Source organism: Urocampus carinirostris, chromosome 9, assembly GCF_059441175.1.
Source record: "Urocampus carinirostris isolate Australia breed hairy pipefish chromosome 9, RoL_Ucar_1.0, whole genome shotgun sequence".
In the NCBI taxonomy this organism is placed as follows: Eukaryota; Metazoa; Chordata; class Actinopteri; order Syngnathiformes; family Syngnathidae; genus Urocampus; species Urocampus carinirostris.
The window spans coordinates 12,650,123-12,672,816 of record NC_142357.1 but is presented as its reverse complement, the minus strand read 5'-3'; the positions used below and the strand labels follow the sequence as shown (position 1 = coordinate 12,672,816).

General features: G+C 39.0%; 2 protein-coding genes and 1 long non-coding RNA gene across 6 annotated transcripts in view; 2 read left to right on the top strand and 1 right to left on the bottom strand.

The window, feature by feature from the left end:
- fam13b (family with sequence similarity 13 member B) overlaps positions 1 to 3,731 on the top strand; it is a 55,484-nt gene extending 51,753 nt beyond the window's left edge. For all 4 annotated transcript variants that reach the window (XM_088344571.1, XM_088344572.1, XM_088344570.1 and 1 more), the window contains one exon: positions 2,667 to 3,731. In XM_088344571.1, the coding sequence (XP_088200697.1) occupies positions 2,667 to 2,790 (124 nt within the window). In that variant the 3' untranslated portion in view covers positions 2,791 to 3,731. The remainder of the gene's footprint in view (positions 1 to 2,666) is intronic.
- A 2,360-nt stretch (positions 3,732 to 6,091) lies between these two features.
- Positions 6,092 to 18,764, top strand: LOC148359349 (uncharacterized). The gene is made up of 3 exons (XR_015851409.1): positions 6,092 to 6,246; positions 15,958 to 16,085; positions 18,037 to 18,764. It is a non-coding gene; the product is annotated as an uncharacterized LOC148359349 (long non-coding RNA).
- klhl3 (kelch-like family member 3) overlaps positions 15,380 to 22,694 on the bottom strand; it is a 27,503-nt gene continuing 20,188 nt past the window's right edge. The window contains exons 10-15 of the mRNA XM_088344569.1: positions 21,435 to 21,632; positions 21,255 to 21,356; positions 18,155 to 18,283; positions 17,949 to 18,089; positions 17,738 to 17,881; positions 15,380 to 16,106 (exon numbers count right to left, since the gene is read on the bottom strand). Coding sequence (XP_088200695.1) covers positions 16,078 to 16,106; positions 17,738 to 17,881; positions 17,949 to 18,089; positions 18,155 to 18,283; positions 21,255 to 21,356; positions 21,435 to 21,632 — 743 coding nt within the window. The 3' untranslated portion in view covers positions 15,380 to 16,077. The remainder of the gene's footprint in view (positions 16,107 to 17,737; positions 17,882 to 17,948; positions 18,090 to 18,154; positions 18,284 to 21,254; positions 21,357 to 21,434; positions 21,633 to 22,694) is intronic.

Sequence of the window (22,694 nt, the reverse complement as noted above, 5' to 3'; positions counted from 1 at the left end):
TATCAAGCGTTTCTGTTTGTGATTGAGAGCATAAAAAGCACGCTAAAGTGTAAGTGATGTAGAGCTAAGATTCATGGCCCGAGCCCGAACCTGAACCCGAGGCAATTTCGGGCCGGGTCGGGCCTGAAATGTCAGTCATACGGTCGGGTCGGGTCGGGTTCGGTCCTGCTTTTTTTCTTTTTTTTTTTTTTTTTTTTTTTTTTTTTTTTTTTTAAATTAATTAATAATTATAAATATATGTTCATTAAAAATATATACTTAAACTGTATGGATACTAGACCAAGGAATACTTGTTATAAAATAAATAATTTGGATAAAACGGAGAAGGAGCTGTAATTGCTTTTAACGGAGCCAGAGCATGCTCTGTGCACGTGACGTGACGTGAATGCTGTCCTCTTAATAATCTTCCCCTCCGCAAATTCGCGTGATTTTGGCCTGGTATCCCCGATATGGAGTCGGACCAACAAGAAGTTAAGGATAAACTCAAGAGAGGAGAACTGACGAGGAAAACGCACTCTGGTAAGAGTTTTAATAAGCGTTTTATATAGAATACGATCGCTTTTGTCGGAAGTGTACATTGACGTTGGTGACATTTTCATCCGCGTTAAAAAACGCAATTTGCAGAATAAAATCACGCTTTATTGTTTAAATAAACGCGTTATATAGACTAGGATCTCCCAATTATTATAATTAGCTCGCTTTATTGTTTTAATAAGCGTTTTATATAGAATACGATCAGGGGGGGGGGGGGATTTGCATAGGAGTCGGAAAAGGGCACAACACGTCAACACCCCCTCAATGATAGTGCCGCGCTAAAATCTTAAGGACGTACTACTACTGCTGCTGTGGATTATGGCCCAATGATCAAGTCGTCAAAATGACGGACGCCCTTAAATGTTTTCGCTACCTCAAAAAAAAAAAACCCGTCAATGACAGATTGTCGCTTAATGTAACATCTGCAGTGCAGACACAGAAATATAAAAGATGTAAATGTTTATACAGTTTTATTTAACTTAGGCCTAGATGTTGTAACAAAAGGCAGAGTTTAATTTGTTATCATAAATCACCCCTCCTTATAAATAAAATATGTAATTTCGGGCCCCCTCGGGCCGGGCCAGCAAATCCAGTTAATTAGTCGGGCTCGGTCCGGGTCGGGTTTAAGACCCCTCGGGCCTGCGTCGGGCTCGGGTGCTTTTTTTGGGCCCGATCTTACCTCTAAAGTGATGAGCTCTTACCATAATATGAGTTCATCAATCTTGATCTACAACAGGAGTGCCCACACTTCAAATTTGCAAGGTCTGTTGAAATTCTGTTGCACTTTTTGTTTTAAGTTCATTTAAGTTATGTTGGTTGTATAGTGTCTTATTTATTAAGGCTATTGTAAAAAGTTTCAGTGAGCTATTTAAGTTTTTATGTACCTTTATACGAGTTGCTGCTGAGCCTAATTTTATTTTTTAGTCATGTTAGTTGTTTTGAAATTCTAACTTATTAACTCTAAAAAAATTAAGAAAGCTGTAAAGTTTTATTTGAATTCATAACAAATACTCTTCGTTTCTTTTTGCATAGTTAAAAATATTTTTTTGCGCCAATTTTTAAGCTTTTACAGCTGAAGTGTATTGGCTGCACGTTTCAGTGATCGGCCTCCTCTTAATACTAATAATGGGTATCAGCCGTGAAAAACTTATATTCTTGGCTTATTTCCTGCTTCCATATTGTTTTAGTTTTGGTCAACAAGGTTTTAGTCAGGTCGCATTTCTGCAATCGATAATTGACAGGACAAGAAACTTGTTCAATGCCGATATTCATTCAATACTTTTAATTGACGATGTATGAGTTGAGCACTAGATGGCGCTGTATTGTGAACTGCAATAAAAAACAAGCGCTGCAAAGCACAAGGAAGGATAATAACTATGGCAACCCATAGCGACCAAACTACACCATTTTACTCCTTTTTTACTTTTGTCCAGGCTCATGCGATGTTTTTCTTTGTGGTACTCGCATCAACATGATGGCATCAAGACTTTTAAATATTTTATTTATTTATTTATTTCAATAAAATATTCACCTAAATGGGAACTCTTCTGTTACATTTCATTTGGACTGCATTCTTGTTGCGCCTTAACCAGTCACTGAAGACCTCCCAAAGCACTTAACGATGTACTTAATGCTTACCCATTCACACACACTCTCACACACCGAAAGCAGAGTCAGGCATGCACCTTCTTATCGGTGGAACAAGGGGTTCAGTGACTTGCTCAAGGACACCTTGTTATTTAACTTGGAGGAGCCGGGAATCAATCATGCAACCTCTTGGTTCCAAGACAAGCGCTCTATCTCCTCAATTACTGCTAGAAAGGAGCTAAAGCTTCTTAAAATTCTGCAAAGTCACCTAGGTGCCATTTTTTTCATATTTCCTTAAATAGTTCGTCTGTGACTTTTATTTTAAGTAAAATAACGTCAGGGTAGGTTTCCTCAATGTTCTCTGGTTGATTACTAGTAGTCGGCAAATACAGCTACAGTGGGTGCCTTGCATGTGGCGCGGGTCTTTGGCGACATCCAGTGGACATATTCAAGTTATTGTGCTATACGATATAGCTCGTTTTTCTATCGTGCTTTTTTCATCATTGAGGTTCATAAAGTAATATGTTTAATTTTATTTTTTTTAGGAACGTGCAGAAGGAGGACCGTGAACCCATGTTTGACGAGTACCGATCCTACAAGAGACTCAAGGCCAAATTACGCCTTCTCGAGGTGCTCATAAGCAAACAGGACTCCTCCAAGTCTATATAAACATACACAAACGTGAAAAATGTGAAATCCCCCACCCCAAAAGTTGAGCTATTGTCACCGTTTGATGAATAATGTGACTAATCACTGCTCCCATTTTGGAAACCGACGAACCCAATCAGAGCTCAGTCGTCACCGGGGCCTCAAAGAGTTGTCGCTCTTGACGCCGCAGAACTTTTTTACCTTTTAACACAAAGAATTTAAGATAAGTTTGTGTGTTTGCTTTCTTTTAGGGGTGGGGGAATTTAAAAAGAAATTAAAAACGCAAAGCTCCTCCAACCTCAAGTTTGCAGCGGTGACGGTTTCCTGCCGGCAGGTCTTGTTCGTGATGCATTTAGAAAGCTCGTAAAAGCCAGTGTTTTGAAGGCAATGGTGTGCTTGATGTCGAGGAGATGAAGAGAGAAAAAAAAAATAGAAATTATTTGCACAGCGTTCTTCAGGACGCAGCCCTCTTTTGTGTGTGATTTAAAAATGAGGCACTACTTCTATACATATATAAATATCTGAATATATATATATATATATATATATATGTATATATATATATATATATATATATATATATATATATTGTGTACATACAACCACACGAAGAATGAATGTCATACCTGATTAAATTATTTCACCATCACCTTCTCAGTCCTTTTTCTTTTCGTGATGTTTGCGACGCCTAAACTGTTTTAATTTTTTGCTGTGATTTTCTCATATCTAAAGACTTGTTCCTGTGTGACGACAATTTTTTTATATTAATCTACAAAGTGTACAAAAGCAGCTTTAGAGTTTGTTAGTGTGTTTGTTCATGCTTGTCCTGTGATATTTCAGATTTCCGAGGAAAAACTGTTTGCATGCTACAACATAGCAACAATGACACATGTTCTATTGTTTCTATTATTTGTGCCATAAAGACTCAGCAATAATAATAAAAGTGTTTGATGATAAACACATGGAAGTCTTTCATTTGTAATTATTTTAGCTACACCAAACGATTTTATTGTTTTTAATACATAATTCTAAAGAAATATTCAGGTTTTGTGCGAGTGCTTAAAATCCTTAATATAGCTTGTTGTGTTTTCAAAGATTAAAAATTGCTTGATTTTTGGGTAAAGTGCTTTTAAAATGCTTGAAATGTTTACAATGTTTCTGTACAAATTACACCAATACTTCCCCCCCTAGTGGCTTCACTTTGCCATGGCATTTCTTCTTCTGACTGTCTTCTTCGTGATTAATGGCAGGTGGTATTAGTTTGTATGGCATTGTCCTATGAAGCAGTCGATTGGTGTATGCTACACCTTAACAGGGCACTATGAAATGTGTATTAGAATTTTTTATCAATTATGGACAGTTGTTGTGTCATCGATATGACACTGGGCTAAAACAATCAAAGAAGGACTATAACCACAGTGGACGTGTAACTAGCTTTAATTCCTCTGAATGAACGATTGCAATATATAGTTGTTTATACAGCATAAAAACACTTTTTTTAAATTTGCCTTGATAATCCTTGAACATGGATGGAGACAGATTAGAACAAGCACTCGTCCTATCAGTCTTTGTGTAACTGCTGATAACAACCAGATTAAAGAACAAGAAGTGACACAGAAAACATGGAAGCAGTAATATTTCACTCTATTTTTTTTTTTTTACTTAAAGCTCAAATAAACACAAAATTTCAATGCTGAACACTTCTTAATGAACTTACATCTGTTTTTTTAACATTGAATTGCATTGTAGACACAGTTGTTGTAAGGACAACACAACATTTATTACGGGCCATGCAAAAAATTAAGGTAGCAAACTAAAAATGTAAGCTACTTCTTAATAACATCTATATTGGGAGAGATCTGTATCACAAAACAATATATTTGGATTTACTCAATCTAAAAATCATGTCTTGATAAATGGACGTGCAAGATTTAAAAAAGCTTGTGTAAATCACAGATATATTTGTGTGTATTTGTGGATTCACACCCGATTTCCTCTTTTAATGGTATTAAAGAAGTTTTTTTAAAAAAGGCTTTGAAAGTTAGTGCTTGAATTTGGCCATGAAACAGATGTATGAACCCCTAACATTTTGGAAAATTACATGAATCTCAGAATTTGTGGAAAGAAATCACCCAGAAGAAGTGTTAACAGGTCAGGCTATAGCTCATTATGATGAGTGCCTCGCGCATTCCTGACGGATGGTCAAAAGCTGGCAAAAACATGTCATTGGATCAGTTTTTCTGGAAATGCAAGGGGGAAAAAAACACTGCATAGGACCAGTAAACATAGAGGCCAGTTAATGAGGGTAAATTCATAGTCTGTTTATCTTTGTACTTAGGTTGTTGGTTTTTTTACATTATGTGCCTTTCGTTTTATGTTTCTTGTGCAGTAATCTAATTTAATATGTATTTGTTGTATCTTCCAAAGCCCTTTGATTATTTATTTTAAAAATGTATACTTCTGTTGGGGCTTTGGAACGGATTGGCGCATTTACATTCAAAAAGAGCCTCTACTTACAAATGTTTCAGGTTAAAAAGCTACTCCATGAACGAATTCAATTCTCAAGTAGATATGCCATTGTAATTATTTAATTTCCTTGTATTGTCATTCTGTGTAACAATGTACACAGAACGAAATGTCGATTGCACCTGACCCGTTGTAGCGAGCCGATGCAGCCGCAGCCAACAGAGGGCGCCGCCGACCACTTTTTAAGTCTTAGGAATGACTCAATAGAGAGAGAACGTGAGAAACAAGAGATACAAACAAAAATAGAGAGAGAGAACTACAGCGTCTTTGTGAAAGGCACCTGGCTTTGGCAACATCAAGTGGACCTTTTCCTCTTGCGCTTCCCACTAGCGTTGTCTCGCGGGCTGGATTCAATCCCTTTTCTTTTGGCCACCATTTACTAAATCCCGCGAGAGTTATTTTTTTTTACCAACTTTCGCAAATCCCGCGAGATTTTGCCTTTACGTATTGGTTAATTTTCGTGATTACGCCGATGTTCTGCGGAAATGTCCTACTTTGTGAGAATTTTGTTTTATCTAGTAAAACTAGCAACAATGAAACTCAGAATTATTGCAAAAATAACTTTTATTGAGGATATAAAACCAAGGTTGCCATGCATACATACAGTAGTCACCAAACACCATGCTAGAAAACTACTTTGGAAAAACACCACAGGCTTAAAGGCTACGTCAGAAAACCGTGTTTTGATGCAGTGAAATAGGCAAATAGGACTAAATGAAAACGAAAATTGTAAATCATCTGTAGGAAATGTCACGCACCCTTGTGCGCATGCGCACTACGCATTGTCTCCACAAGGTAGGACGTTTCGGCAATACACCGTCTTTTAATTGGGAAATGGTGTTTTGAGAGAAAACATGGCAAAATAATCGCTAAAAAGAAAAGGATAACTATTAGTTCTACGTCTTACAAAACCGGAGAGGAATTTGAGAAATGAAGTACATTGGAGTCCCGGTAAGAAGATTTAACTTGAAAATCAAAATTCCTTGACATGGTTATTCTGCTCACATGGGGCAAGTGAATGAGCTTTTAGCACCCTGAGTCCTGCTTTTGAATATGTTTAATTTAATTGTTGTTATTGTTATAGCTATTGATATCCGACCGATTTAATATGTATATCCGTGAGATTTTGTTATATTTGAACACAAAAGACAATTAATAGGGAAGATGACGGAGTAGGGAAAATGTTGTTGAGTTATTGTTTTTGTCCTGTTTTTTATTTTGTAATGTTCAAAATATAATTTTCATTCATTCATAAAATCTCTAAAGAGTGAAACAATTAGACTTCCGGTTTATTACCAGATTGTTAAACATGGCCTCAACACATTTTAGTCTGTGTTTAGTAGCTTTTAAAGTGTGAATTATTACACTTTAGAAAAAAAAAAAAAGAAAATCAAACCCATGAAGAACATATAAGATTTAAGGATGATATTTTTTTTTTATTGACACGAACGAATTTAGTGAGGTTTGATACGTAAACTATAAACAGAAATCCAATTCTGTCAGGAAATAATTTGCAATTAGCGCATTATCGCCCTCTCCTGGCCACTCTAAACCATCAGAAACCCCTCATTCAAGTTTCATTAATTTTGAGTGCTACACGCGTTAATCGGCAATATTAATATGCATAAACATATCTAAATATGGTTATTAAAGAAGTGCAAACCACAAAAAGGTACAGTACATTTTAATCATGCTGGGTTTTTTTTCATTACGTCTAAACTTGAGAGGCTTGACAAGTGGAAGTAGAAACAATTACTCGCGATCAGACATTAAAATACCATGCCATTTGGACTTTTTTTAAAAAACATTTTTAACACATTTGAAGGTAGAATATGTACGAGGAGATAAGTAGAAAAATACTACTACCCAAATACTAGGGGAGAAAATACAAAAAAGTATCTATTTTTTAATTTTTTTTTCAGAACATTCGGCACTTATTGAAAACGTTTTTTTTCTTGAACATCATCAGAATTTCAGCTGTTATAGAGACAAATTCCATTCGCCAATGTGTTTTTAGATTTGGGTGGATTGAAGTCCCATTTGCTTTTAGGCACAGTTCTGAGGTCGTGGGAACCTCCTGCGTGGGTTCAAATCCAGCTCCCGGCTTTACTGTGCAGAGTTTTTATGTTCTCCCTGTGCTTGCGTGGGTTTCCTCCAGGCACTCCGGTTTCCTCCCACATTCCAAAGACATGCATTTCAGGTGAATTGTCCCTAGGTGTGACTGAGCGAGTGAGTTGTCTGTCCCCGTGTGCCCTGCGATTGGCTGGCAACCAGTTCAGGGTGTCCCCTGCCCACTGCCCGATGATTGCTGGGATGGGCTCCAGCAGCCCCGCGACCCTACTGAGGATAAGCGGTGCAGCTGATGAGATGTGATCATTTAATATCCCATCATTATCGTCAATCAAATCTGATAATGACCATATGCGTCATCTCAAACATATCTTCATAAAAAAAATCACTTGTATATATGTAATAGTTGGTTGTTTTGATCCATTAACCACTAGAGTCGGAGGGAACACCTCCCAATGGTGTTTCTTAGGTGAGAACAGCCTGATGGCGCCCATCCATCTCCAGGCCAACAAATGTACATAGCCGATATTCCGGGGCACAATCGAGTGTTGTGCATAGCCGTGCACGTGGGCATAGCCAACCCGATTTCGGGGATGCTCAAGCACCCCCAAATTCAAACCAACCACCCGCCAAAATAATTTAGCATTTTTTTAAACTATACTTTTCTCAATAAAGGACATGATAGGCTTAAATGTGGTTAAAGGAGAAAAAAAATCCCTACATAAAAAATCTAAAAGATAAAACAAAGCAAACACGTGATTAACACAGAGTGGGAAAGACTTTACTGTCTTGAAGTTGTTCAGTCCATTTCATTCCTTGCCCTGTTCTTTTTTCCCTTGGCTAGTGTCACTTTCAGCATAGCGGTGGAGTCTGTGGAGGCTCCTGGTGTGAGAATGTTATACGGTGGTTATGTTGATCACCTAATTTACCACCCAATACAATGACTTTGGCCTCACTTTAACGACATTGAATCGTAGTAATCGCGTTTCTACTAACCACAAAGTGTGATGTGATGTTCACAAATGGGAAGTGACATTCCTGAACAGTGTTAAATCATCTTAAACCACCTTAAAGGCCTAGTGTGTAATATTTGACCACTAGAGGGCACTGTATTGTCTAATACAACCGAAAACTACTGACACAGCACAGCGTAACAGCAAGTTACCAGACAAACCTGGCAGCGACCTTCGATAGGGATTCCACTATGTAAAAAAGAAATACACATTTCTCGACCTTCTTTTTTAAATATAAATCAACATTGGTATGATAGATCAGGTATTTTTTTCCAGTATTCATCCATCCATTTTCTGCACCGCTTATCCTCAGTAGGGTCGCGGGGGTGCTGAAGCCCATCCTAGTCATGTTAAGGCATTGGGCAAGGGACACCCTGAACTGGTTGCCTACCAATCGCCGGCGACACAGAGACAGACAACTCTCTCGCTCATTCACACCTAGGGACAATTTGAACCGGCCAACTAACCTGACATGCATGTTTTTGGAATGTGGGAGGAAACCAGAGTGCCCGAAGGAAACACGCAGATACTGGGAGAACATGCAAATTTCACACAATGAGGCTGCAGTAGCTGAACTTGAACCCAGAAAAGCACTGTGGGGCTGCGTGCTAACCACCCAGTCGCTGTGCCGCCTCCTAATATTATTATTTTTTTTTTTAACTGAATTTTTTTTGTACCGCCAGGATGCACTAAATATTACACACTGTCCCTTTAAGGAAAAATACAAAAACATTTTAACTAGCCAGACACTCAGGGTGCTCTGCACCCCCAAAGTTCTGAACCTAGTCGCTCCTAATTTCTAGTACAGCCGAATTGATAAATAACTGGTTCTTAGCTAGATATGATTAATCCGAGGGTCACATTTATATTAGTTTTAAAAACGTGCAATGAGCATCATTTTAAGTGATGTGGATGGCGTCAAATTATGCAGCTATTGTGCTTCTGTTTAGTGTTTTTTTTTCATAATGCTCTATTGAAAAAAAACACATACATTTACAAACAAAATTTTACAATGTTGTATCAACAGTGCACCAAACTGTTCAACAAACCACAAAAAAAACAACAAAAACAAAGACACACAATCAACAAAACCATACGTTACATAAAGATGCCAAAATGTTTGCAAATATTATTTGTTTAATGGACGCCTGGTTCTAAGAACGCTTTATGAAAAGTATGGATTGTTTGACTTCAAATTGGAAGGCAATGAGAGAGATTTTTCTACTAGTGAATTTGCATTCGGTAAGATAGACATTTGCTATGATGATAAGATTGACAATAAAGGTTTCTTTCGGCTTTAACTTACATGTCTTCGAGTCATATATGCCAAGTACAATATTTTCCAAAAGAATTGGAACCCATTGTTAATCTTATTATCTATAAAATGACAGATTCCAGACCAGACTTTTTTCACTACCGGGGCAGAGCCAAAATAAATGTGTTGGTTTCACGGTCAACGGAGCAAAATGTGCATTTAACAACAATATCTTGGTTAAACTTTTTTTCAATATGCACCTTGGTGGAAATATTTTAAATGACATTTTTCTCACTTTGTTTCTTATACAGCAATCGGGTAACAACCAAACTCTTTTCCAATCAATCATCCAGCCATCCATCCATCATCTGCAACGCTTATCCTCAGTAGGGTCGCGGGGATGCTGGAGCTCGGACACCCTGAACTTGTTGCCAGCCAGTCGCAGGGCACACAGAGACAGACACCTCACTCGCTCATTCAAACCTAGGGACAATTTGGACCGGACAATAATCCTGACAGGCATTTTTTTGGAACAGGGGAGGAAACCGGAGTGCCTGGAGGAAACTCACGCAGGCACGGGGAAAACATACAAATGCCACACAAGGAGGTTGCGGGAGCTGCACTTGAACCCTGAACCTCTGCACAGTGGGGCTGCGCGCTAACCACCCATCTGCCATACTGGCTCCAATCAATCAATTGAGCATATTCCAATAAGACATGACCTATAGAACTGACGCATTATGCTTTTTACACAGTAATCTGATAAGTCTTTTGCTTTGGTAACGCTTGTTGGACAGGCAGATTTTCCCAAACATAGTGGTGTCGACAGTCTACAAATTTGTTGAGATCCCTCCCCAATTGGATAAATTTAATAACATGCAGATCCCAGGAGAGATTGCTTTAACAACTTTTGCATAGTCACCAGGTCAAATGGGAAAATTGTATATTTCAATATATATAGGAGTATAGTTGACCAAACCTATTAAACAATTGAGAAACCATTCTAATTGTGTTGTCAAACCACTGTTGAATAAAAAGGGATTTATATCTGAATAAAATGTCCTAATTGTTCTATATACAGTATCTATTCGGAGACAAATTGTGTTCGAAAATAAGAGACCAAGTGAGAAAGGTCTGTCTGTGGAAGGAAGAGATTTTAGTTGGGGCATTATTAAAATTGTAATTACAAGAATAATGGTATGCCACCTAGTGTGGACAGATTATGGAAGGGAATGGTGTAAAGTCGGGATTTTTTATCAAGTGTAACGGTGAGTGGGTGGTTACCGCGCAGTCCCACAGTGCAGATGCTCAGGGTTCAAGTCCAGCTACCGTAGCCTCCTCATGTGGAGTTTTCATGTTCTCCCAGTGCTTGCGTTGGTTTCCTCCAGGCACTCCGGTTTCCTCCCACATTCCAAAAACATGCATGTCAGGTTAATAAGCCAGTCCAAATTGTCCCTAGGTGTGAATGAGCGAGTGAGTTGTCTGTCTCTGTGTGGCCGGCGACTGGTAGGCAACCAGTTCAGGATGTCCCTTGCCCAATGCCTTAAGATGACTAGGATGGACTTCAGCACCCCCGCGACCATACTGAGGATAAGCGGTGCAGATAATGGATGGGTGGATGTAAAACCCAATTGATTTTGAATTAACAATTTTAAGTACCAAAATCAAGATACTGTGATTCTCCCTTTCCATAATCATCAGCAATGATATTTTTTTTTAACTTTGGTGAGTTCTATAGTTACACCCAAAATTGCTAAGTAGAGTGTCATTCCTTAATAATAACTTATTGTCCGTAAACAGAGGTTGGGAGGCTTATGTTAAACGAGAAATCTCTTTTGCCTCGAAGAGAGAGATTCCGAAAGAGCCACCTGGTTTCATCTCCTCTTTGTTTTTTCAATGATCGGTTAGAAGTTCAAAGCAGTTCTTTTTTTGTCGGTCTTTGGGTATTGTGATTCTCAGGTTGACAAGTTTGGTTCTGACAGGAATATTACAGATGGATGAGACTGAACATTCTTTGGTTGGCATGATTTGACATTTACTTAAATACAAGCATAAACCAGAAGCCTTGGAAAAGGTTTTGATCATCCCAATAGCTAGAGAGACTTGTGTTTCACCCCTCAGGAAGAGTGTTATGTCATCTGCTAGTTGAATAATTGAAAGTTTCTTACCTAATATTGATGCCAGTAATTTCACTCAAATATATGTGAACAGCCAAAAGGTGGGCCACCTTGGAAAATGTCACGGTGACGCTGGGCATCCCTGACAAATATCAATAACATACCTTGAACTTGTGAGACATACCATCTATTCATTTAATTGAGCTATTGCTATTTTGGTACAAACTTTGTTCAGCAGAGATAAAATATTTACCAATACCAAATTGATATACCGTAAATTCCGGACTATAGAACGCACCTGATTAAAAGCCGCATCCACCACATTTTGAGGTTAACCGCTTTTGTACTTACACAAGGCGCACCTGTATATAAGCCGCATGCGCCCACATTAAACATGTAACACAATCACAAACTTAACCCAAACCCGACTTTAAGTCCCGCGATAGTAACTGAATGTAAAGTACACAGTCCATAAACCACAGCCGGCAAAATGAACGGAAAAATGATACCGGTACTTAAGGTTTGATGCAGACCTGCAGAGTCCGGGTCCCGTTGAAAATAATCCAAGGAAAAAAAATGTATATTTCCATAGGTAAGGGTGGGAAAGATATATCCACTATTGTCCGCTGCGTCCACAAACACGTCTCACCTTTACTCCACTACCCGTCAGTCCCCGTTGTTTTCGCCCCTTCTTTTTGCTTCGCCCGTGGAAAACGTTTTAGAATAAGTCTCTAAAATAAATACATTACAAAAATATACAGTTGCAAATACATATTATACATGGTTACACATATTTACAAAGAAAGACCAGTACACCAAGAGAGTTTTCAAAGCTTTAATAGTTATATTATAGCTTTCATCCCAAACCGTTCCTGTGAAGGGTAGCAAAACGCTACTAGCAACACGCCCGCAAAACAGTAAACCGCACTTATCGCACTTGTAGTAATCACGGTAAACTGTCCTCATCTTCCTCCTTATAACTGACGTCATCAAAGTCGTCTTCCTCAGTATGGTAAAGAGACTATGTCATAAAGACGTCGTCCCACGCTCCCTCATTCAAAAACACGCTAGCAACACGCTCGCAGAGTAAAGTTTACGTGCAGTAGCTCTGTTTTCTTCTTAATCGGACTGCTCGATTGCATTTAGCTTGAAAGCTGCGTCATGTGCCTTTCTTTTTGCAATTTGCATGGTGAGGATATTTCTACGCTAATTTAATTTGTGCACAAGCTAAGAAGTTGCAGTCTTCCTCGGCGCATATATTCCACCGGTCTAAATCTTACCTTTTGTACTCGAGCGCCGCTGGCGGCTGTTGGAAAAATTACATAAATTGGCCGCATCACTGAATAAGCCACAGGGTTGAACGTTTGGGGAAAAAAGTAGCGGCTTATAGTCCGGAATTTACGGTAGATATTGTATGGCAAATTGATGCTTGACCCTATCAAAAGCTTTGGAGAAATCTAAGAACAGCATTAGTCCGATTTCCTTTAACATCCACCATAACTGGTTAATTAAGAATGTGTAACACTAATCTCACGTTGTTGGTAATATGCTTATTATTCTTAAATCCTGATTTTCATGTTATAGATTCTGGCACCGAATTTAAACGCCTTGCTATCAAAAGAGCCATATATATATATATATATATATATATATATCAAATTGCACATGCACCGATCATACTAACGTGCAATTTCTTGAATTAATTAAAGGGGTTGTGATGTCATGTTGTCGGGAGAGAACTATGATGTGCTAATAGCAAATACTTTCCTTGGCTGAATTGGATTTGTGTCTATAGGTTAGCTGCCAACACCGACTAAAATGTGTAAAGGTCAATCGATCTTAATTCTTTTTTCGTGTGGATTTTATTTGAGAAGTGTAAAAATAAAGGTCCCACCTTTAGAGGGATATTTTGTATTATTCAGCACCTCGTAGTGGTTAGAAAAATGCCATCGCTTAAAAAAACGAAATTGAGTTGAATACTGAACAAAAACATATGATCTATCAAATAAATGCATTTTTTTATATACTATCAGTCATAGGTACAAAGTTTGTATTTATTTCACATTAGGCTCACTTAATATAGGGAGCTGACATGATTATCCATCATTGTGCTGCTAACACCAAAAACCTTGCCAAGGCATGGCAATTTTTTTTACCATTATAATAGAAATGGTGCAGTTTGGTTTACTGAGTCTCCGTAGTTTGTATTTTTCTGCGTGCACTGGTTTTCAGTTGCACGGCACAATCTTTTGGGAAAATATTAAACTCTCGCTTTAAACCAGGGGGAGCCAAACCACAGGCCGCGGACCACATGCAGGCTTTTTAATCCAGCCAACCGAACAAAAAAATGGTAAAACGACTATAATGGTAAAGTACCACTTGTAAAAAAATATATATATATATATATGTAACGGGTTTAATAATAACTTTTTTGTCTTATTGAAATTCCTGCTAAAATATGTGTATAGTTTTTGGTAAGTGTCCTGCAATGATGAGTCTAACAGTGCCACCTGCTAGTATGGGGTGGGGTTTGTTTTGGCTTTTGACGTGTGACCGGAAGGCGGGGTTTTGTTGGCATCTACAGAGCCAGCTGCCAACGGTAAGACACATCTTTTGGTGCTCCACAAAAAAAGTTAATTTTAAACATTATAACCACAGCTGACAAATCTCTCAACATGCACAGTAATGTGATTGATGTTGTCAAGCTGTTTGGATTTTTGTTTTGTTTCTGTTATGCTAAAATGTTAATTCCAAGCCCTTTGAGATTCTTCGTGATTTAGGGCTATACAAATAAAAATGACTTGACTTGACTTAAAGAGATCAAAGCCAGCAGAGAAGCTAATGTTGTGACTCATTTCATCTGCAGGTAAATTGTATCCGTTTTTATACTCATTATTGTTCTTATTTCTATTTTCTCATATATATAAAAAGGATGATGTTGGTTAAAATTCAGACGAAAGAAAAATGTGTTGAATTCATTGTAAACGTTAAAAAACCTCTATACGATCTCTTGATAAAAGTATCTTGTTAAAATGGATGTAAAAATGTATTGTGATATTCTAAAATGTATTTTATGTCAATTGAAAAGAAAGCTCTTTGATATGCTTTGGGCAGTCTACAGAGCCAGCTGCCAACGAGATGAAAGAGATCAAAGCCAGTAGAGAAGCTAATGTTGTGACTCATTTAATCTGCAGAAACTGTAATAAAAACCTCATCATCTAGTCCAGCGTGAATGTGGAACTTTGGTGGCACAGGTACACCGCGGTTACATACATTATATTATATATTATTATATATATATATATATATATATATATATATATATATATTGGGTGCCAGCATTGCTCCTTTGGGTTTACTTAAAAAATACAGGTACCCAAAGGTTAAACAAAACAAGCACTTAAAATTTTGCTTTCATTCTGCAAATGAAAATGCTACAAAAATACTACTTCTGTAATATAATACATGCTAAAAATAGGTACAACAGAATTACTGCTAAATATATAATTGTGTTCCAAAACAGACACCTAATACGATTTTGCTTCAATTCTGAAAAGAAAATACTACAAAAACCTCATACTACTCCTAGTCATAATGTAATACATTAATACTAATACAGAGATACTACTATAGAAAAGCAACAAAAATGCATATATACAAATATACTACAGAGATAAGTTAGCCTATCCCTGCTTTAAACGAAAGCCTTTAATTTGCCCAAAAAATGATGAAAGGTTTTTTTTAAAAATGCTTTAATATGACTATTTGTATATTGTCATTCAAAATCTGCAGCACATTGACAAAGATACAGTACAAAGATGTCAGCTAAATAATTTGCCATGTAATAAATAATCATAGCCTTTTCAAATCAAGTGCAATTTGATATAATGTTTCACTTATGATGCTTATTGTATATAAACAAAAGTTCATGTTTTCTTCTTGGCCCATTTGAAACACCGTGGACCAATATTGTTCATCAGTAGTACTGGTGCGTGACAACAGCAGTTCTTCATTTCCATCTCATTTGCATACAACACTTTGTTTTTACATTTCTTATATATAGTAAGCACGTCGTCCATGGTGTGTTTACAAACGAGTGTTTCTGCTGCTGGTGGTGGTGGCCTGAGAATTAACATGTGCTTGGCATCAAAGTGCAGCAGTTTGTTGCTTCGTTTTGTAACCGGAGCGTCCTCCTCTGTGTAAACAGCAACCGGATCCAGATCCAATGCCGATGGGCTCCGTTCAAGCAGCGACGGTATCGGCAATGGCACTTTTCATCGGCGTTGGTCCGGCGCAAGATTTCAGACGTCATGCCCGCTTGCCACTCTCAGGAAGGTTTGTCGATGACTGCAACACCTGCACAAGTCACAATGACTATATCGATAAAGTACTGTATTTTCACGTCCAAAAGGCGCACTTAAAAATCTCAGATTTTCTTCAAATTGTGGCGTAAAGTTCGGTGCCTGTCCCGAAACTTACCGCGTCTTACCGAAGACTTACAACATTTTTGGGTAAAATCTGATGTTTTTGTGAGATCGCTCACAACTAAATTAGACTCTATTTGATCACCTGAGACTTTTGAGCTACTCTTGGTTGGTAAGTTGGGTAGCGTCTGTACAGAAATAAAACCCGCTACAGAGACAACGCCTTTTTATACAGTGCACCCCAAGGTCCACGATAAGTTCCGGACTCTGGAGCAGACCTGATTAAAAGCGGCATGCTTAAGTTTAAGGAAGAAACTCAAGTTTGCATTTGTATGACCTGCACCAGATTTTAAGCCATAGCTATTCAATAAACTAGTTTACATCCATTTGTTACATTTTAAGCCTGGCGCCACCTGCCCAGAGATGTTGGCATCAAGCACGTGCCCCCGCACACCTGACACCATTTTTAGTTCTAAGTCCAAATCAGGTTTTTGAAACGTGACCATTCAAGATGGTGATTATAAAAATGGGAACATATTGACTACTGCACTAAAAAAAACGGAATGAGAGACGCGTCATTTAAAATGTGAGGCCTTTATTTCTGGGAGACAGCGTCAGGGCAACCATATGGTGGAGAATAATGCTAGATCGCAACACAGATGTTTTTCTACTTTGTTGTCATTGGTGGTTTTCGCAGTGCCGAACCAAATTGCATTTGCTTGTCATGGTTTTTTTGAGATTTGAAGGAAACTCCAGCCTCCTGACATTCATGCTGATGATACGGGAAGAGAAGTGCAGCGTTTTTGACGCATCATTTCCACTGCTTCATTAATCCAGGACTTCATTTGTGGGTGAAAGTTTATAGAATAAAGTACTAGCCGTCAAACCTCTCGTTATTTATTATATGATTAATGTTCGCAAAAACATGAACTACTTCCTCTCGAATGAGTGCAGCTTGTACAAAGACAAAATTGTGTTTTGTTTTTAAATTAAAGCATGTGACTTTTAATCAGGTGTGCTCTGTGGTCTGGAATATACCGTCTTGTTTAAAAGATTTAAAAACTTGTACAGTATCTCAAATAAACATCATTTTCTCAGTACTCATAAGACATGAATAGCATGAGAAATTAGAACTTAGAATAGTATCTATCAACGATATCAACATGGCGAAACATTGTATGCAACGAGATTAGACATGGCACTCCAGGGTAAACATGTAAGACTTATGATTTTCTAGTAAAATTATTGTTTGGGGTGGTTGACTGTTTCTATTCCAATAATCAACCTGGTAATAAATATAGTGAAAACATAGTTAATTATTTTAGAAATCCATATAAAACCGCGTGCCCTTCGCGCTGCTGAGTAACCTAAAGTATTTCTTGGCTTAAAGGGTTGGAGAAACCTGGTTATAAATAGGCCAAAGTTTTAACAGTAGTGTAGTAAAAAGTAGTGCAACAACATTAGCATCAACAAAGACTCCCATAGAAGTCGCAGGATATGCATTTTCAGTCTTGTACGCTTGTTTAAGGGAGTGATGGCCCTTGAGAAGAAAATTGGTCTCACCAGCATAACTGCGCCCGTTGCTCATGTTGGTGGGGACGAGGCTCCACTTGTCTGCGGTGGGATCGTAGAACTCCACCGACGAAAGGTTACACGAGCCGTCGTCGCCTCCGACCACGTACAACAAGCCGTTGATAGTGCACACCCCTACAGAGCACACACGCTTAGCTACCATGCTAACACTCTACATTCATTGTGATGCGGCGTCTCGCACCGGCATTACGTCGGCACATGTTCATATCGCTGACGGGCCGCCACGTGTTACTGAGCGGATCATAGACCTCCACGCTCTTCCTCACCAGGGGCCCGTCGTGGCCACCGGCCGCATACAGCAGCCCACCCAAGACCCCGACGCCTGCAATGACAAGCGGCGTATCGAAGCCTCGCTTTTGACGAAGGACGGAATTTTGTGCATCTGACCTGCTCCGCTGCGTCTTGTGCTCATGTCGGCGACATAAACCCACTGATCAGTGGCCGGGTCGTATTCTTCCACCGTGCAGAGACACTGACGAGACCCTCCGTCGTAACCCCCCACGGAGTACAGTTTACCTGAAACCCAGATGAGGGATTAAGAGGGAATAAGTTTATTGTCTCTGCTGAATTGCCTCTTCCGTGCAAGTTCGTGACCGTCTTGGATGCACTCGACTAAATTCTCAATTTTTTTTTCCTTTGAGACAGTCCTTCTCTTACTTTCACCAATTTCAGCCTAGATTTAGAAAAAATAAAACGCAAGCGCATTAAATCCCTTCTCCCCTTGTTCCCAGGCCTCATTTCCTCCAGCCTAATGCGCTTGATGGCCAAAACACCGATGATAAAAGCACATAAATGTAGTGAGAAAAAAAAAGTAAAGGCACTTTGGACTCATTTGGGTATTGTTAACACATACCGTATTTTCCGCACTATAAGGCGCACCTAAAAGTCTTAATTTTTTTCAAAAGCTGACCATGCGCCTTATAATACAGTGCACCTTATATATGGCTCAATATTAAATCGCAAGGTCTCGCCACTTACGCAACAGCCGCCGACTCGATTTTCCCCCGAACGTGGAGTAGTCGGCGGTGTATGCTGGGATTTACATACCGCCGTTTTATTGGCTAACCAATGTGTCAATCATCATTTGAATCGATCGCTATTGGCTAAAGTTATTCGGAGCCTCGGATAGGCTAGAGGGCCGAAACAAACCCTGCAATTGGCCGAAAAAGATGTGTCAATCATCAGTCAAATCGATCGCTATTGGCTGAAGTTATTCGGAGCCTCGGATTGGCTAAAGGGCCGAAACAAACCCTGCAATTGGCCGAAAAAGATGTGTCAATCATCCGTGAAATCGATCGCTATTGGCTGAAGTTATTCGGAGCCTCGGATTGGCTAGAGGGCTAAAACAAACCCTGCAATTGGCCGAAAAAGATGTGTCAATCATCTGTTAAATCGATTGCTATTGGCTGAAGTTATTCGGAGCCTCGGATAGGCTAGAGGGCCAAAACAAACCCTGCAATTGGCCGAAAAAGATGACTGAATAGCAAGCTTGCTGAACTACGCCATAAAGAAACATGTTTCATTAGTCTGTATTTGTAAACATTTTACTCTCCTGGATTTACTACACTCACGGTTGTAAGAACACCATGATTGCGTATCATTATTGAATGTGAGAACTTAGGTGAGCTACGCGGCTTTATATTTTCCCGGTATCTTGTTTTAGAACGATCTTGATGTTGCTGTGATGAGTTGAGTGAATTAAACTCAATTCCAAGTGTTTATTGTCATATGCACAGTAAAGTTGCGAGCGAAAAAGAAAATAGAAACTAAGGAATGGTTGGCATTTCTTGAATCCCAAGACTTTAACCTTCCGAATGATATTTGAAATGACGCATTTGAGTGACATCGTACGGACACCGCATCCGCATGTGTCTACGACACGTATTTGCTTCTTCGCAAGCTTTGGGAATGTTAAGGGGGTGATCAGTTGGACTGAATCATCTGACTGTTTTGTCGACGTTCCCATTGTAGCGCCTTATAATCCGGTGCGCCTTATCTATGGAAGATATAGGACCAAAAACTATTTTTGGGGGGTGCGCCCTATTACCCGGTGCGCCCTATAGTGCAGAAAATACGGTACTTAAAAAATGTTTAAAATTAAATATTTTCTCGAAGGAGCACGGCGGCGCAGTGGTTAGCGCTTGTGCGGCACAGTTCATGTCATGGGAACCTGTCGTGGGTTCAAATCCAGCTCCAGACTTCCTGTGCGGAGTTTGTATGTTCTCCCCGTGCTTGCATGGGTTTCCTCCGGGCACTCCGGTTTCCTCCCACATTCCAAAAACATGCATTTCAGGTGAATTGGCCGGTCTAAATTGTCCCTAGGTGTGAATGAGCGAGCGAGTGAGTTGTCTGTCCCCATGTGCCCTGCGATTGGCTGGCAACCAGTTCAGGGTGTCCCCTGCCCACTGCCTGGAGATGGCTGGAATGGGCTCCAGCCCCCCGCGACCCTAATGAGGATAAGCGGTACGGCTAATGAGATGAGATTTTCTCGAAGGACACTTCAAACTACGCATCCCACCTGTTAAAACTTTCAAAGTCAAATTTTAATTTCTCAAGTACCATAAAGGAAATTCAGTATGAATCGAGTATTTTGTAGATTCACAAATGTCCAATTTTTAATATTGTGTGTGTGTGTGTATTCATAAAAACACCTGAGTTTTAGATCTTGAGTAACTCGCGAATATATTTGTGGATATGAACAACACGTGTGCAAATATTTGAGACAAAACTCTCCCTGTATAGGTTTTTTGCAAACATGACAGCACTATGTAGCTTACATTTCCAGTTGCAGGAAGTTCTTCCCATTACAATTTAACACTGGGAAACGCTTCCTTCATTTTTTGCATGGTCCGTAATAAATGTCCATAATTGATTTGTTATCTTTGCACTAATATGACCCATAGGGAGTGAAAACACTTATAGGACAAGCCGTACAAACTAAATCAGATGCCATTTATAAAAATAAATGAAATGCAATGGCAAGGTGAAGCCACCAGAGAGCAGTGCTGAATTCATTTTAAGATGACTTGTTTTGAAACGCGGAACCAAATTCAAGCATTTAAAAACACGTTACCTATTATTCACTCATTGAAATCATTTAAATTCAAGGATATCAAGCACCCGTCCTTAGCCGGAAGAATGGTTGATAAATTGCATCAGAGAGCTTTCATGAAAAATCATGCACACAAAAATTGGTAAAGGTGGTTTCTATTTTCGGAGCTGTATTTCTTGGATCGATCCTTTGAAGATGCATTCAATTTTCATTCATCCAAAATATCTACAAGTGGCTAGACATTCCTGCAACTTTTCATCCTGGCTTGGCAAACGTAAAGGTGATTAAACCAAAATGTGCCGAGACCACGCTAGATTAAACTGCTTATTTTGTTAGCCTGGATTTCTTGATTCCACTTTCATGCAACACCCCCCTGTATATGTACCTTCACACATAGGTCACATAATCTCTTGCTTTCTGTGTGCGCGTTCGTACCCTCGATCACTCCGACGCCGACGCTGCTCCGTCGCGTATTCATAGACGTCACGTACGTCCATTCGTTCGTCTTCGGGTCGTAAACTTCCACCGTGGACAGACCTGGGGACGTCATGTTAAAAGTGCTCATTGTTATGATTTTGATGTGGAGCTCGGACTCGCGCGCGCACGCTCGCGTACCTATGCTGCCGTTAAAGCCCCCCACGGCGTAGAGCAGGTTCCCCAACATGGCCGCCCCCAGGGTGCTGCGCCTCTCCTGCATGCTGGCCACAGGGCTCCACTGATCCCGGGAGCCGTCGTAGACGTCCACCGTCCGTTCGCGCAAGGAACTGTTGAAGCCGCCCACCGCGTACACTTGACCGGCCGATGACACCACACCTGCACAAAATCCCATCAAAAAAAGAAATGAATTAGTTGCTGTAACGTGCAAATTTGGAACAGATTGTTAGTCCTTGCAAACCGCTTGAGAGGCACTTGTACTAGTGGTCAAACCGAACTTGCTTAATTGAGCAGTTCAACCTTTTTCAAAAATTCCAAAATTTTCCAGCCGAGTGTCAAACTCGAGGCTTGCAGGCTAAATGTGATCTGCCACATCGTTTTATGTGGCCCGCGAGACTTGCAGTTTTAAATGTGTCCATTGGGTGTTGCCAAAGCCAGGCGCCAAGCACCCACTGTAGATGTATTTGCTGACCACAATTCATCAACCAGAGAACATTGAGGACACCCATCTTAATGTTTTTTAAAATAAAAGTCACAGGCATGCTGTTTAGGAAATAGAACAATAAAAAATAAAGAGAAAATGGCACCTGTGTAGGTGTTTTTGGAGAAGTTTAAGCTATAGCTTTTTTCGTAATATGACAGCTAAGTTCCAACATTCGGGTCAACATTTTCATAAAAAATAAATACAAAAAATAAAAATCAGAAAATCATTGAAGAAATCATTTAGTATTTAGTGTTTGATTGTTAATTGTGTCACCTTATGGTCTGCATGAGTTTACACAAATGAAATAAAATGTACTGGACATGAATGTAATTAATGTTAGGTTGTTTTTTTAAAAGATGCAAAGTTTATAAACACTACGAAATATTAAATCAATGCAAATAAGAGTGCACATAATTCCGTTGGGATGTTGGGATTTGTATTACCGCTAAGACAGTTTTTATAAAAAAAAAAAAAAAAATTAAAAAAACGTATATTTTTTAAATCCTAAAAGTCCTTTACAAACTTAAATATACATGAAAGTTTTAACTTTGTGGTGTATCTGTTTCATCATGTAAAAATGTTACAAATTTAAGGGTACGGACAGTTTTGCAAAAATACAGAGAAAAAAATAAAATTAAATGAAAAAAAATAATTAAATTTAAAAATAATAATAATAATTTCTGAAAAAACGCTCAAATTTACTCCTCGTACCTCTAATAATCACAAGTCGTTCGAGG